The 16,646-nt window shown below is 37.1% G+C and overlaps 1 protein-coding gene across 4 annotated transcripts; it reads right to left on the reverse strand.

The window, feature by feature from the left end:
• Positions 1 to 1,132: 1,132 nt before the first annotated feature.
• LOC138361139 (uro-adherence factor A-like) lies at positions 1,133 to 11,387 on the reverse strand. 4 transcript variants are annotated; one of them, XM_069320590.1, is made up of 5 exons: positions 11,266 to 11,385; positions 10,520 to 10,755; positions 6,818 to 6,977; positions 6,020 to 6,126; positions 1,133 to 3,357 (listed from the first exon to the last, which is right to left on the reverse strand). In XM_069320590.1, exon 5 carries the CDS (start codon positions 2,892 to 2,894, stop codon positions 1,731 to 1,733), a length of 1,164 nt encoding a protein of 387 aa, XP_069176691.1. In that variant the 5' UTR covers positions 2,895 to 3,357; positions 6,020 to 6,126; positions 6,818 to 6,977; positions 10,520 to 10,755; positions 11,266 to 11,385; the 3' UTR covers positions 1,133 to 1,730. The 4 variants fall into 4 exon arrangements, with proteins under 4 accessions (XP_069176691.1, XP_069176690.1, XP_069176689.1 ...); XM_069320589.1 differs by having other exon boundaries at positions 10,538 to 10,755; positions 11,266 to 11,384; XM_069320588.1 differs by lacking the exon at positions 10,520 to 10,755 and having other exon boundaries at positions 11,266 to 11,387.
• Positions 11,388 to 16,646: the final 5,259 nt, after the last annotated feature.

Raw genomic sequence — 16,646 nt, forward strand, 5'->3', positions numbered from 1 at the left:
ATTCAGTTCTTGGCATATGATGGGTATAAAAAGTTGTAATTTCAAACTGCGAATACATGCAGAGAGCCAGAATTTGGCTCCAAAATATGGCTCAGTCCTCGATATTGGGATATTTGGGATATTTTGAAAACTGCAGGGGGGATTGGGACAAATGTGACCAAACGCTGCATTCAGTACTTCGCATATGTTTGGTATAAAAAATCGTAAATTTCAAACTGCGAATACCTGCAGAGAGCTAGAATTTGGCTCCAAAATATAGCTCAGGCCTCGAAATTGGGATGTTTGTGATATTTTGAAAACTGCAGGGAAGTTTGTTCAAAATGTGACTCATTGCCGCGTCCAGTACTTGGCCTATGTTGGGTATAAAAATTCGTTATATCAAACTGCGAATACGTGCAGAGAGCCAGAATTTGGCTCCAAAATATTGCTCAGGCCTCGAAATTGGGGTATTTGGGTTATTTTGAAAACTGTAGGGAAGTTTGTTCAAAATGTGACTCATTGCCGCGTCCAGTACTTGGCATATGTTGGGTATAAAAAGTCGTAATATCAAAAGGTGAATACGTGCAGAGAGCCAGAATTTGGCACCAAAATATGGCTCAGGCCTCGTAATTGGTATATTTGGGATATTTTGAAAACTGCAGGGAGGTTTGCACAAATGTGACCAAACGTCGCTTTCAGTACTTGGCATATGTAGGTTATAAAAAAGTCTAAATTTCAAACTGCGAATACGTGCAGAGAGCCAGAATTTGGCTCCAAAATATTGCTCAGGCCTCGAAATTGGGGTATTAGGGTTATTTTGAAAACTGTAGGGATGTTTCCCAGCAAACATTTTCATGTTTTTAAAACATCCTAAAAACGACATTTCATTGTTTTCAGCACGTTTATAATTACGTTTAGAAAAGGTTTTTTGAGAACTTTTATATACAACCTTAGAACGTAAATAATTAACATTTCTAAAAACTTTTTTATAATCTTTTAATTACCTACATTAAAACGTTTAGGGTATAATAATTTTTTAATTCATATCTGAAATAGAAAGGGAGAGAAAGAAAGAAGACATATCTGAGAAAGAAATGGACATCCTATATATGTATGTGCAAATTACAAATAAATAGGGTACAAAAAGAGAATTAAAATATTATATTTATTTAATTAAGAATGAGTAATACAACAAAATATATGTAATAGCTCGAAATATATAGACTATATCTATAACAGAATATAAAAGTAAAAATTTAAAAATCTATATATGCAATATGTGAACACAATAGATTTTGTGATCAAGCAGCCTGTGATTCATGTCATGCTGAGATCAGTCTGACGTTACAAGCAGTTATTGTTACTTAAAACTAAAACAAGTAAAATTTTCCGAGTATACATATAACACTATAGTTTTTCTATGACTAATAATAAAAATCTATTAATCAAAAGTTTAGGACTAATTAACTAAAAATAAAAATCTACAAGTGAATGTAAACAGTCAAGTATAATATTCATGTAGAAAGAGAAAGAAAAAGAGAGAAGGAAAGAAAGAGAAAGAAAGAAAGGGAGAAAGAGAGAGAGAAAGAAAAGAAAAAAGTCATGTATAATATTCATATTAGCACCATGCAATATAACTTAGATTAAGTAAAAATCTCAGACATTTTTAAATCAAATGAAATATGAGAGCCAAAGAGAGAGAGAGCGAGAGCCAGAGAGAGAGCGTGAGCCAGAGCCAGAGAGAGAGAGAGTCAGAGCCAGAGAGAGAGAGAGAGAGAGCCAGAGAGAAAGAGAGAGCCAGAGAGAAAGAGAGAGCCAGAGAGAGAGAGAGCCAGAGCCAGAGAGAGAGAGAGCCAGAGCCAGAGCCAGAGAGAGAGAGCGTGAGCCAGAGCCAGAGCCAGAGAGAGAGAGCGTGAGCCAGAGCCAGAGAGAGAGTCAGAGCCAGAGAGAGAGAGCCAGAGAGAGAGAGAAAGAGGGGGAGAGAGAGGGCCAGAGCCAGAGAGAGAGAGCCAGAGAGAAAGAGCCAGAGAGAAAGAGAGAGCCAGAGAGAGAGAGAGAGCCAGAGAGAGAGAGAGAGCCAGAGAGAGAGAGAGAGCCAGAGAGAGAGAGCCAGAGCCAGAGAGAGAGCCAGAGCCAGAGAGAGAGAGCCAGAGCCAGAGAGAGAGAGAGAGAGAGCCAGAGAGAGAGAGCGTGAGCCAGAGCCAGAGAGAGAGTGAGTCAGAGCTAGAGAGAGAGTCAGAGCCAGAGAGAGAGAGAGCCAGAGAGAGAGAGCCAGAGAGCGAGAGCCAGAGAGAGCGAGAGCCAGAGAGAGCCAGAGAAAGAGAGGGAGAGAGAGAGAGAGAGAGAGAGAGAGAGAGGGCCAGAGCCAGAGAGAGAGAGCCAGAGAGAGAGAGAGCCAGAGAGAAAGAGAGAGCCAGAGAGAAAGAGAGAGCCAGAGCCAGAGAGAGAGCCAGAGAGAGAGAGAGCCAGAGAGAGCCAGAGAGAGAGAGAGAGCAAGAGAGCCAGAGAGAGAGCAAGAGAGCCAGAGAGAGAGCAAGAGAGCCAGAGAGCAAGAGAGCCAGAGAGAGAGAGCAAGAGAGAGAGAGAGAGCCAGAGAGAGAGAGAGAGCAAGAGAGCCAGAGAGAGCGAGAGAGAGAGCGAGAGAGAGAGCGAGCCAGAGAGAGAGAGCAAGAAAGCCAGAGAGAGAGAGAGAGAGAGAGAAAGAGAGAGCCAGAGCCAGAGAGAGAGCCAGAGAGAGAGAGAGCCAGAGAGAGCCAGAGAGAGAGCAAGAGAGCCAGAGAGAGAGCAAGAGAGCCAGAGAGAGAGCAAGAGAGCCAGAGAGAGAGCAAGAGAGCCAGAGAGAGAGAGAGAGAGAGAGAGAGAGAGAGAGAGAGAGAGAGAGAGAGAGAGAGAGAAAGAGAGAGACAGACAGACATAGACAGAAAGACACACACACAACAAAAGAGGAGACAGAACAAAATTAAGGCAAGGAGAGAGAAGACAGAACAGAAACAACAGAGAGAGGAGAGAAATGAGAAATCATTGAAGAGAAGGGGAAGAGAAACACAAGATAAGAAAAAAATACAAGAAAAATATACAAGATAAAAATGACATAAATGAATACCACAAATATAAAAAGTAAAGGAAGAGAGAAGCTAGAAGAGACAGGAAACGAGAGCTGTTAGAAGAGAGGAGGAAAGGAGAGATTAAAAGTTAAGAAAAACAGGAGAGAAACGTAAAAGAAATAAAAAAAAGGGACATTTGTGAGGAGAGAAAATAAAGAGACCAGAGAAGACCATATATCAAGAGTGTGAGGATAAAGACTTATATATTTTCTTAGTAGACATCCTCTGGCTCTTGTTGCCCCTCTTGTATACGAATTGTACTTGCAAGCTTTCCCTGAAAAGATATTAACAAAATTAATATTTAATTATTTATTTATATAAATTACACACACACAAACTTTATATATTATATATATATATATATATATATATATATATATATATATATATATATATATATATATATATATATATATATATATATAATTTCGTAAACCTCACCCTGTAAACATTCATGTTTCTACATGTTAAACAAGCTACGAGGATGAGGGAAGGGGATGTTCCCTCCATGCTGGATATTATATTTACCAGGAAAGAGAAAGATATATTTATCATTCAGTACCTCCCTTTTCCTCCTTTCAGTACCTCCCTCCTTTTACCCAAGTGACATTGTCACTTGGGTAAAAGTGACCATGTCTTTTTGGGAATAAAGTATGCAATGCATTATAATCTGGAAGAAAATGAGCTTGAAGCAGTTGAAAAACCTGACTTGTGGAGAGGTCATTATGGGGAACTCAGATATTTCCTTAAGGAATTTGACAAACACTTGCTGTTAGGACATGAAGTAAATGAGATGTATGTCAAGTTTTGTGAAATATATGATAATGGCACAACAAAATTTATACTAAAGCAGAGATGCAGAACTAGGAAAAAGGGAAAAATTGCCCAAACATACAAGCAATACAAAGATGCGAGAAACAACAATAGCAGTAAGGAGAGGGGCAGAAAGACTATGACTTTCGGTCATATTCAACAACACAAATATACATACACACACACACATTATTGGAAAAAATTGGAATTGGAATATTGGAAAAAATAATTAAAACTAAATGGGTAGAACACCTGGAGAGAAATGATATAATTTCAGACAGACAGTATGGTTTTCGATTTGGAAGATCCTGTGTATCGAATTTACTCAGTTTCTATGATCGAGCAACAGATATATTACAGGAAAGAGATGGTTGGGTTGACTGCATCTATCTGGACCTAAAAAAGGCATTCGACAGTTCCACATAGAGAGGTTGTTCTGGAAACTGGAAAATATTGGAGGGGTGACAGGTAAGCTTCTAATATGGATGAAAAATTTTCTGACTGATAGAAAAATGAGGGCAGTAATCAGAGGCAATGTATCGGACTGGAGAAATGTCACAAGTGGAGTACCACAGGGTTCAGTTCTTGCACCAGTGATGTTTATTGTCTACATAAATGATCTACCAGTTGGTATACAGAATTACATGAACATGTTTGCTGATGATGCTAAGATAATAGGAAGGATAAGAAATTTAGATGATTGTCATGCCCTTCAAGAAAACCTGGATAAAATAAGTATATGGAGCACCACTTGGCAAATGGAATTTAATGTTAATAAATGCCATGTTATGGAATGTGGAACAGGAGAACATAGACCCCACACAACCTATACATTATGTGAGAAATCTTTAAAGAATTCTGATAAAGAAAGAGATCTAGGGGTGGTTCTAGATAGAAAACTATCACCTGAGGACCACATAAAGAATATTGTGCGAGGAGCCTATGCTACGCTTTCTAACTTTAGAATTGCGTTTAAATACATGGATGGTGATATACTAAAGAAATTGTTCATGACTTTTGTTACGCCAAAGCTAGAATATGCAGCTGTTGTGTGGTGCCCAACAACAGAAGTTGGCCCATATCTTAAGAAGCACATCAACAAACTGGAAAAGGTGCAAAGACATGCTACTAAGTGGCTCCCAGAACTGAAGGGCAAGAGCTACGAGGAGACGTTAGAGGCATTAAATATGCCAAAACTAAAAGACAGAAGAGGTGATATGATCACTACATACAAAATAGTAACAGGAATTGATAAAATCGACAGGGAAGATTTCCTGAGACCTGGAACTTCAAGAACAGGAGGTCATAGATTGAAACTAGCTTAACACAGATGCTAAAGAAATATAAGAAAATTCACTTTCGCAAATAGAGTGGTAGACGGTTGGAACAAGTTAGGTGAGAAGGTGGTGGAGGCCAAGACTGTCAGTAGTTTCAAAGCGTTATATGACAAAGAGTGCTGGGAAGACGGTCTCATCCTTTAACTACACTTAGGTAATTACACACACACACACACATACATATTATATTATATTATATTATATTATATTATATTATATTATATTATATTATATTATATTATATTACATTATATTTATATTTATATATATATATATATATATATATATATATATATTTATATATATATATATATATATATATATATATATATATGTCGTACCTAGTCGCCAGAACGCACTTTTCAGCCTACTATGCAAGGCCCGATTTGCCTAATAAGCCAAGTTTTCATGAATTAATATATTTTCTCTATTTTTTTTCTTATGAAATGATAAAGCTATCCATTTCATTATGTATGAGGTCAATTCTTTTTTTATTGGAGTTAAAATTAATAGATATATATGACCGAACCTAACCTATCTTTATAGGTTAGGTTAGGTAGCTGAAAATGTTAGGTTAGGTAGTCGAAAAAACATTAATTCAAGAAAACTTGGCTTATTAGGCAAATCGGGCCTTGCATAGTAGGCTGAGATGTGCGTTCTGGCTACTAGGTACGACACATTATATATATATTTATATATATATATATATATATATATATATATATATATATATATATATCGGACAATTAGTAAAAAAAAAAAAAAAAAAAAATTAAATTATTTTACCTTGTACCTAGATCCACCAGGCCTGTTTGGTGCCTGTTTCAGTACTTCAGAAATCTGGAAGGTCACATCCTCCTCCTCAACTTGTGGATGTGCGTTGATATATGATTCTGTAAAATTAAGTTATTTATATAATAATAAATTCAGTATAACAATAATATTCTGTAAAATTAAAAGTAATTTATACATCAATCAGATAAAACTCTCCAGAGATGGTGATACACAACATATAAAGGACAAGTTTCAGAACAAAATATGCATTTAGGAATAAGGTTTTGTACATGTAGGTAGCACATGAGAAAATAAGTGGAAGGTGATCAAGTTTATATTAACATGTTAATGACTTTGTTAAGGCTTTGCAAGAATGAAAAAATATTAATAATATAATATCACCTACCAATTAATTGTACATCATTTATAAGTCAATTATTTGCATTATTATTATTCAATACTAATGATATAAAAATGCATTTTGTAATCTACTATTTATGCAAGTATTAAGCACAGGATCATGAAATAAACTGCAAAATACTGTAATGGATAAACCAATTAATTTTACATTTTCCTATAGCTAAGTCAGTCAGTTCTATTAGCAGCAGAGAACAATTATGCCCAACCTCTATTAAATGAAACAATCTTAAGAGCAAGTGATAGAAATATAATCATTTATGCTTGGGATTATGGAATGGTTCCAAATATGAAAAATATCAAGTTTTTTGGTTAAAATTTTTTAACTTAAAATTTACATTTTTAAGTGAATTTTAAACTTTAAAAAAATTATTTAATTTTTTGGTTACTTACTTAAAATAACATTATATAGTTCTTGTTTTTGTAGAAATGCCAATTTCTTCTTTTGCCCTTCCAGACTGTATAGTGACCACAGGCCGTTTGTTCATATCTTCATTATTCTTCGAACTGTGGTTTCACAATCAGACCCACGTACACTGGTTAAAAGCATCACCTAAAAGCAACAACAAAAATGTAGTACACTGACGAATTTTGAATAAATATATATATATATATATATATATATATATATATATATATATATATATATATATATATATATATATATATATTAGTTGATTTTATACCCGCATTAGGTCAGGTGATAATACAATGAAGGTGATAATAAAGCCATTCACAACTGCAGGCCTAATAAAAAAAGGAGGTGGCATAGCAATATCTTACAAAGATACCTTCATCTGCAATAATCTCATTAGTAATAGAGACGACTATTGTGAATATACCTTTGCCAAGTTCTCCAGTAAATCCCTTAAATCCTCCTTGACTATAAGTGCCATCTATAGATTTCCCAATACCGACATAGCTTCATTCTCAGATAACGTAAGGAATCTTATCATAAATAACAATCTCAACAAAAATCAAACCAACTTAGTGGTTTGTAATGGTGAACAAAACATGCAGATACTTATATATAACCTGTGAATAGAGTGTAATAACACCAAAACTATTTGTTTATTGTTTTATGACCATAATAATTGAATCACTAATATGATTCACTAATATATAATCCTAATAATAATCACTAATATATAATCCATTGAGCATGCTGCATCTCTTTCAGTCTCTTTGCAATTTGAACAAGAGGGTTTTTAATTGATCGAACCATATTCTTAAAGTAAAGTAAATGAGATGTATTCCATATTTTGCAAAATATACGATGAAGGCACACAAACATTCATACCAAAACTGAAGGGCAGGATTTATGAGGAGACATTAGAGGCATTAAATATTCCAAACTTGAAGACAGAAGGAAAAGAGGAGATATGATCACTACGTACAAAACAGTAACAGGAATTGATAAACTTGACAGGGAAGATTTCCCGAGACCTGGAATTTCAAGAACAAGAGGTTATAGATTTAAACGAACTAAACAAAGATGCCGAAGAAATGTAAGACAATTCACTTTTGCAAACAGAATGGTAAACGGTTGGAACATGTTAGGTGAGAAGGTGGTGGAGGCCAAATCCGTCAAAAGTTTCAAAGCATTATATGACAAAGAGTGCTGGGAAAATGGGACACCACGAGTGTAGCTCTCCATCCATCTGATTGATAACCCAAATGAATTTTTCATGGATATGATACCAACATCAAATCATAAATCAGATGTGATCCTATCCCCACTGGATTTTGAAGAAGCCATAGACAGTATGCCTATGCACTCTGCACCAGGCCCTGACTCTTGGAACTCTATATTCATCAAGAACTGTAAAAAACGTTATCGCAGGCCCTTCACATTCTTTGGAGACAAAGCCAAGATACTGGCATTGTCCCTGACATACTAAAAACCGCAGAGATAGCACCGCCCCATAAAGGAGGAAATAAGGCAGAGGCAAAAAACTACAGACCGATAGCACTAACATCGCACATCATAAAAATCTTTGAGAGAATGCTAAGAAGTAAGATCACAAAATACATGGAATCACAGCATCTCCATAACCCCAGACAACATGGTTTCAGAACAGGGCGCTCTTGCCTATCACAGTTGCTGGACCACTCTGACATGGCACTAGATGCCATGGAAGACAAACAAAACGCTTTGACAAAAAAAAGCCTTTGACAAATGTGACCATTGTGTTATTGCACATAAAATGCGTTCAAAAGGAATTACCGGAAAAATAGGCAGATGGATATACAACTTCCTGACTAATAGAACCCAATGTGTAGTAGTCAACAAAATAAAATCTGGACCATCAACCGTAAAGAGCTCAGTCCCCAAGCGTACTGTGCTTGCTCCAATACTTTTTCTCATCCTCATATCGGACATAGACAAGGACACAACCTATAGTACTTGATCATCCTTTGCAGATGACACTAGAATCTTCACGAGAGTAGGCAACATAGAGGACACGGCAAACCTCCAATCAGATGTAAATCAGGTCTTTCTATGGGCTACAGAAAATAACATGGTGATTAACGAACATAAGTTTCAGCTCATGCGCTACGGAAAAAATAAAAAATATAAAAACGGAAACCACTTACAAAACTCAGTCAAATCATAACATTGAACGGAAAAGCAACGTAAAGGATTTGGGTGTACTGATGTCAGAAGGCCTTACATTTAAAGAACACAATAAAGTAGCCGTCACAACTGCAAGAAAAATGACAGGATAGATAACAAGAACTTTTCACACTAGAGATGCTATACCGATGATGATAGTTTTCAAGACGCTAGTGCTCTCTAGAGTGGAATACTGCTGCATAATGAAAGCCCCTTTCAAAGCTGGAGAAATTACTGACCTATACTTATGCATTTATCTTCGGTTTAACACAACAGGCACCAGACACACGCTAGGCATCATACACACTAGGATAAAACAAACATTAGGCCAGAAGTCAGAAAAGAATTCAAAGAATTTTACTGGAAAGGCTTGCTGTTAGGAAAGGAAGTAATTGAGATGAATTAATGCACAGTATGTCAATTTTGTGAAATATATGATAAAGGAACAAAAACATTTATACCAAAACAAAGATGCAGAACTAGGAAACAGGATTTGTTCAACTGAAATTTCAAGACGGACAGAGACCAAAAGACACAAAAATGGAATCAATATACGAAGAGGCCAAACCCCCAAACATACCAGTAATACAAAGAGAAACAACTACACGGCAGTGAGGAGAGAGGCAGAAAGAAATTTTGAAAAAAAGGAACAAACAAATGTAAAGTTGAACAAATCATATTCTATAAATACAGCAACAACCAATTGCAGGTAAAGGATAATATTCAGAGCTTTTAAATGCATGGATGGCGAAATACTCAAGAAATTGTTCACGACTTTTGTTAGACCAAAGTTGGAATATGCAGCGGTTGTATGGTGCCCATATCTTAAGAAGCACATAAACAAACTGGAAAAGGTGCAAAGACATGCTACTAAGTGGCTCCCAGAACTGAAGGACAAGAACTATGAGGAGAGGTTAGAGGCATTAAATATACCAAATATACTACACAAATATATATACTACACATGCACAATAAACTACCCTACACAGGCTGAGTATGGTGTGTACAATAAATTATTAGCTAAAAGATAAGACTGAGTTTGTATAAATGGGGGTTAAGTCAGAGTGGGAAAATGTAAGTGGAGTGCCTAAAAACCCTGTCCTGGGACCTCTGTAATTCATAATATATACAAATAATTTAGACTCAGGTTTGATCAGCAATATTTGAAAATTTCCAGACGATACAAAAGGGATTTTTTTCTGGATTCAGGATTATTTTTTTATGGCTGAAAACAGGTTTTCAGCAATAAAAGAAATACAGTATTGCTGGAACAACCGTCGACATCTTCAAGAGAAAACCTGAACATCTTCAAGAAGTGAAGATGACCTTGAGAAGAAGTATAGGTTGGGAGAAGTATAGGTTAGGAATTGTCTCCAAAGAATTCTCAAAGAATTACTCGTTATTGCTATCCAAGATAATTAGACGAGCCAAAGCTAAATACTACGAAGATAAATTTACCCAAATAAAGAGTACCTTACCTAAAAATATGTATGTACCTTACGTAAATAAACATTTGATTTTGAAGTGCCGGACAAACAAGGCTGTGGTGGATATGTGGGCCTGAGGGGCCTGTCCAAGCAACAGCCTGTTGGACCAAGCTCTCACATGTCAAGCCTGGCCTTGGAAGGGCTTGGTGAGTAGAACAACTACCAGAACCCTATAATGCATGTATCAAGGTGTCCAGGCAGTGAGCACCACATAATGCAGTGCAGTCCTGTAAGAATAAGCACAGTAAGTATGGGCATGGAGGGGGTGCAGCAGTGGCTTGTGAAGGGCTGGAGAGTAAATGGACATGCCCAGGGGTAAAAAGCATTAGGGTAACAGAACATAGCCCATAAAAATAGTAATGACAATGAATGAATAATTATATGAATGCAATAATACTTCATATCTCGATAGGAATACTTTAGCAGGATGCAAGACAAGGTACTGGTGGTGATAGTGGTTGGTACAAGTCCTCACATCCCCACAGACACCAGTAACAGCCCTCACCTCCCAACACAGTACCCTTGTAGCGAGTTAATCTTATACTCGCTTCATTATCTTATAGCATAACTAATTAACACTAATTACAGAAGCTACACAGGTGATACTTTGGTGTGAGTTGAGCGCACTGAGCGTCGGTATCGCTACACCCTTGTTCCTTAACAACCCTTTGGACCTTTATTACAGAAAAATAGAATCAATTAATTTAATAAAATATAAAATATAAGTGCTTACTTACGATAATACTATCGGTGGAACACAAAATCTTCTTCTTCTTGATAGTAGGTGCAGTTTGCATGAAGGGTTAGTCCTCGCCATGACTGAACTGACGACAAAATGGCCGATGTGTTGATATGGCGTCAGGTGACGCTGTGACGTCACAGGTGAGGGACGCTTTGCGCATTACTCCCTCGTACTTAAAAAGTACTACAGGTACTTTTTGGTTTTATTTTTGAATATGGCAGAAGTTGGACAGCTTTTCAAATCATTATAAGGGAGTGAGTTCCATAGACTAGGTCCCTTTATTTACATAGAGTGTTTACATAGATTAAGTTTGACTCTGGGGTTATCAAAGAGATATTTATGTCTGGTGGGGACGTGGCCATGTGTTCTATTACATCTGTCCAGGAAGAGTTTCAGAACAGGGTTTGCAGTTAGAAAAAGGGCTTTATAAACGTAATTTACACAGGAGAATGTATGGAGTGAATTTGTTTAGCATGTTTAAGGATTTGAACAAGGGAGCTGTGTGTTGTCTGAAGGTAGAGTTATTTATTGTCCTGATAGCAGATTTTTACTGGATGATGATGGGCTTGAGGTAGTTTGCAGAGGTTGAACCCCAAGCACAGCTACCATAAGTAAGATAGAGATAGATAAGTGCATAATAGAGTGAGAGGAGAGCAGAGTAGGGTACATAATATCTGATCTTAGAGAGTATCTTAGAGAGTATACCAATTGTTTTAGAAACCTTTTTAGTTATGTGTTGTATATGGGTGCGGAAGTTGAGTCTCTTGTCTAAGTATAGGCTAAGAAACTTTCCATCATTTTTATTGCTAATGTTTACATTATCTATCTGAAGCTGAATTGCATTTGTTGATTTGTTTCCAAATAAGATATAGTAGGTCTTTTCTATGTTTTGTGTGAGGTTTGTTGGTTGACATCCACAAGTAGACTTTTTTTAATTAATTGTTTACAACATTATTTAACAGGAGTGGGTTGGGGTCAGAGTAGATGAGTAGTATCATCAGCCAACAATATAGGTTTAAGTATGTTAGAGACATTAGGGAGATCATTGATGTATATAAGAAACAGGAGGGTCCTAGGATGCTGCTCTGTGGCACCTTTACGGTAATTAAGTGGTAGAGTGGGAGAGGTTATATCATTGATGGCTTCATATTGGTGTCTGTTACTAAGATAGGATCGGATATAGTTTAGGGCAAGGCCACGGATTCCATAATGGTGGAATTTAAGTAAGAGGTAGTTATGGTTAACAGTATCAAAGGCCTTTCTCAGGCCAATGAAGAGTTCAATTGGAAACTCACTTTTGTCAAGGGCTGAGAAGATTAAGTCAAGCAGACTAACAATAGCATCATTGGTACTCTTTTGGGAGCGGAAGCCAAACTGACAGGGACTTAGTATATTGAATTTTACAAGATTGGAGTAGAGCTGTTTGTAAAAAAAAAAAAAATAATTTTGATAATATAGGTAGATTCGATATGGGTCTGTAATTATTTATGTCTGCCGTGTTACCTCCTTTATGAACTGGCGTTACTCTTGCTTTTTTAAGGATATCAGGGAAGGTATGACACTCTAGGGATTTGTTGAACAGCAGTGCTATGGATGGTGCAAGGGCATGGGAGGCACGCCTGTGTACCATCGATGGTATTTCACTAATGTTCCCAGCTTTGGTTTTTAGCGAGTGAATGATGGACACAACATCTGTAGGGCTGACCGGTGAGAGGAGAAGAGAGTTTGGATAGCTGCGTGAAAGATATGTGGTAACATATGTCTGAGTCTCTGGGATTTTTCGGGCAAGGTGAGCACCAAACGATGAAAAGAAGCTATTAAATTCAGTTGCTGTTTCAAGATCTGTTGCAGGTGTATAACCATCCTTGGAGATTTTTATCTTATTATGTGAATGTTGTTTAGCTCCTAGGATGGTAGAGATGGCTCTCCATGTGCTTTTTATGTTGCCTTTTGCTTCTTTGAATCTATTCTCGTAATAGGAACGCTTTGCTCTTATTATACTGGTAAGCACTGATGAATACCTCTTAACTACTTCTTTTCCAACTAGGCCAATCCTAAGTTTTTTTTTCATATTCATGTTTCTTGTCGATTGCTTTAAGTATGCCATTAGTGAGCCAGGGATTATTTAACCTTTTTGCCAGTTACTTGCTTGGTGAGGAGAGGACAATAAGTATTGTAAAGGCTTTAAATTTTGGAAAGAGGCTAGTTAACGAATTATTATCCTGTGTATTGATAAATTTAGATTCCCAGTTTACATTGTGGAGGGCATTTGTGAGATTGCCTATTGCCGCTTCACATTGTAACCTAAAGGTAATTTTCTTGTTACCTGGTGGTGTTATGGCCATGTTCGCTACAAGGAAGGTAGGATAGTGGTCAGTTGTTCTGTCAGTGATTATACTTGATGTAAGAGGAGCTGTTATGTTGGTCCATCAGTGATCCAGGGTAGTCGCAGATGTTTGAGTGACTCGGGTGGGCCTGGTGATTGCGGGGATGAGCATACAGGAATTCATGCTGTTGAGGAAACAGTCTACTTGAGGGTTATTTTGTAGCCCTAGGTCAATATTGAAATCACCTCTGAGAACTATGTGATTTTTGTTGAGATTATTGTTTATGATAAGGTTCCTCAAGTTGTTATTGTATTTGTGTCTAGCTTCAGACACAAGCATGTTACAGTTATGTCTTAAAGAGTTGAGAGCAATTAAGGATGATAAAGAGTCACTTACAACTAATGTATCAAGTTTGGATACTTGTACACATTTCAGTGCAAGGAGCAAGGCAAATAGTTCAGTCTGAAGGGTAGAGGCCCAGTTGTTTATACGGACTCCCCACTCAAAATATAAGTCATATCCTATTGCCAGGACAACTGCACTTCCAGCTGCACCCGTTGGGCGCTGTAGGAAACCTTCAGTGTATATGATTTGAGAGAGAGAATGCTCTGTGGACAGAGCATCAATATGGCTTAAGACGTTGAGCTTTGCCTCAAGACAAAGCTGGGACTGATCTCTAATTTGCTCCTTTGATGGAAAGGGAGGGATTAAAATTGAAAAGGGTGTAATTTCCTACAGTGCAGGAAAGTGCTATTGTTGTCTCTCTTGGTACAAATTATAAATCTGATACTTTCTGAGTTCAGTTCCAATTTTATTTATCTATTTGAAACAATGTTTACATTCAATAAAGAAATTCTGGAGGGCTTCTGTGCAAGGGTTAGGATGAGCTAGCCTAAGCATTTTTATACCAATTTGACAGTTATTTTCAGTAACACGATAAACAACGCTCGGAATATTAAGTTCCTTTCTCATATTAAGTATCTTTGTGGTACGAAGGCACCCAAGGATTATCCTCAAGGCTTCGTTCTGCAATTTTTCAAGCCCTCCAAGCTTTCTTTCAGGATGCCTTAAAGTTAGTTTAGTTCATTTATTATGCACCCCATACCCATCTTGTGGGCGGTAGTGGAAAGGGTTGCAGAGGCACATAATGGGCTCAGGGACTGAACCCAACAATTCATTTAGCTAAGCAAGTTACAATCTTGATGAGCTAGTTACAAAATTCAGTATAAGTCGTCACATCAACAATAGGTTCGAGATCGATCACAAGTACAGTTTCTAAATTAAGCAACTGACATATGTGGAGAGCTAGTGTCACAATTGATATGTTTGTCCTGCACACCGCTCCCCATCCAGTGGGCAGCGGTGGATAGGTTACAATCACTTAGTTACTACTTACAGTTAGCAAACTGGGGATATTTGGCTAAAATTTCTGGTACCAGATAATTTTGAATGAAATATTGACACATCGTTGGTACATTGGTTATAGAATTGTCTCTGAATTCACTATCACATAGTGACGGAGGGTGTGCAAATAATTTTGTTGACAGTTAACATTTGGTCAGGTCTACATCGGCAGATAATGAGAATTCCCAGAAATACTTGTAACCGAGTCTAAGCCGAGCAGTAGTAACATCTAGAAGTCTGCTGATTTTATTGGATGAACCATAGATGTGTGGCTCCTTTTGCATAATAGTATTGAACGAAAGTTAATCTCCCCAAACACTTTCGCGTTTTGGGCAAGTTACCCCTCCACTCTCTCCATTTTTGTTTGGACATTCCCAGGTAGTGCGCGGAAATACTGAAAAGTGTATACTCTTTTCAACTTTGTCACCTTAATTCTCGTCCTATGTCTTTCATTTTGGTATCAATGCGTTCGCAATAGAATTCCCAACAGAACTATGTGCATATAATGTCAAAGACAGCAGCGCGCTCCACCCGCCGACAAGATGAATGTAGGCCAAGGGTACCAGAAAAAGAAAGCTGAGCCACCCTCAGGCAACTCTCATTACATTAGAGAGCGTGATAATACTGAAAAGTGTATACCCTTTTCAACTTTGTTACCTCAATTCTCATCCTAGTTTTTTCAATTTGGCATCAATGTGTTCGCAATAGAATTCTCTACAGGACTAAAGGCATATAAACTCCAAAAGCCCGGCTTACCATCCGCAACAAACAGAGTAAGCGAGAGTGTGTTACCAGGGAGCGCACAAGAGCGATAAAATGTATACACTCTTTTCATTTTGGTCACCCCAATTGTCATCCTAGGTCTTTCATTTTGGTATCAATGTGTTAGCAATAGAATTATCTACAGGTTTAAATGCATATAAACTCCAAAAGCAAGGTGTACCATCCGCACAAAACAGAGAAAGTGAGAGAAAGTAACCCGGGAGCACTCTAGTGCAATGTAATGTGAACACTCTTTTCACTTTGGTTACCTCAATTCTCGTCATATGTCTTTCATTTTACCCTTTGCTTGGATCTGAAGGGTTTTAGGCTCACCACGATGCAATCTGATAGTACCACAGGTGTATATACCTATCTTCAAGCAGCAATTCACTCATTCAAACCGACTTATAATAGTTATCCATATATAAATGGTAATCTTTGTTCTACCTGTTAACCTGTCATATGAAGAAAGATTGTCAAAGCTTATATTACATTCTCTAGAAAAGCAAAGAATTAGGAGTGACATATGGTAGAGGTGCACAATGAGATGAATGGACATAACAAAGGGGACATTAATGGGGTATTAAAAGTAGCAACACAAGACAGAACTCGAAACAAAGTGTAAAAATTGGAAAAATTTAGATTTAGGAAAGAACTGCATGGGTAAATACACTGGGTTTGTACCTTAAGGTTCATGTATGCAATATTACAGAGTTCCAGTTAACTCCCATGCATGCAATTAATTTATGTTATGTTTATGTTTTTTATGTTAAAATGTTTTTGTTGATTTGTTTGTATATTTTCATAAGTAAAGCATGCTTACCGTCTTATTCCAAGTTTTATGATAACTTTACAAGGTTTAAAACATAAAGTTCAATATATA

This window comes from Procambarus clarkii, unplaced genomic scaffold (genome assembly GCF_040958095.1).
Source record: "Procambarus clarkii isolate CNS0578487 unplaced genomic scaffold, FALCON_Pclarkii_2.0 HiC_scaffold_196, whole genome shotgun sequence".
In the NCBI taxonomy this organism is placed as follows: Eukaryota; Metazoa; Arthropoda; class Malacostraca; order Decapoda; family Cambaridae; genus Procambarus; species Procambarus clarkii.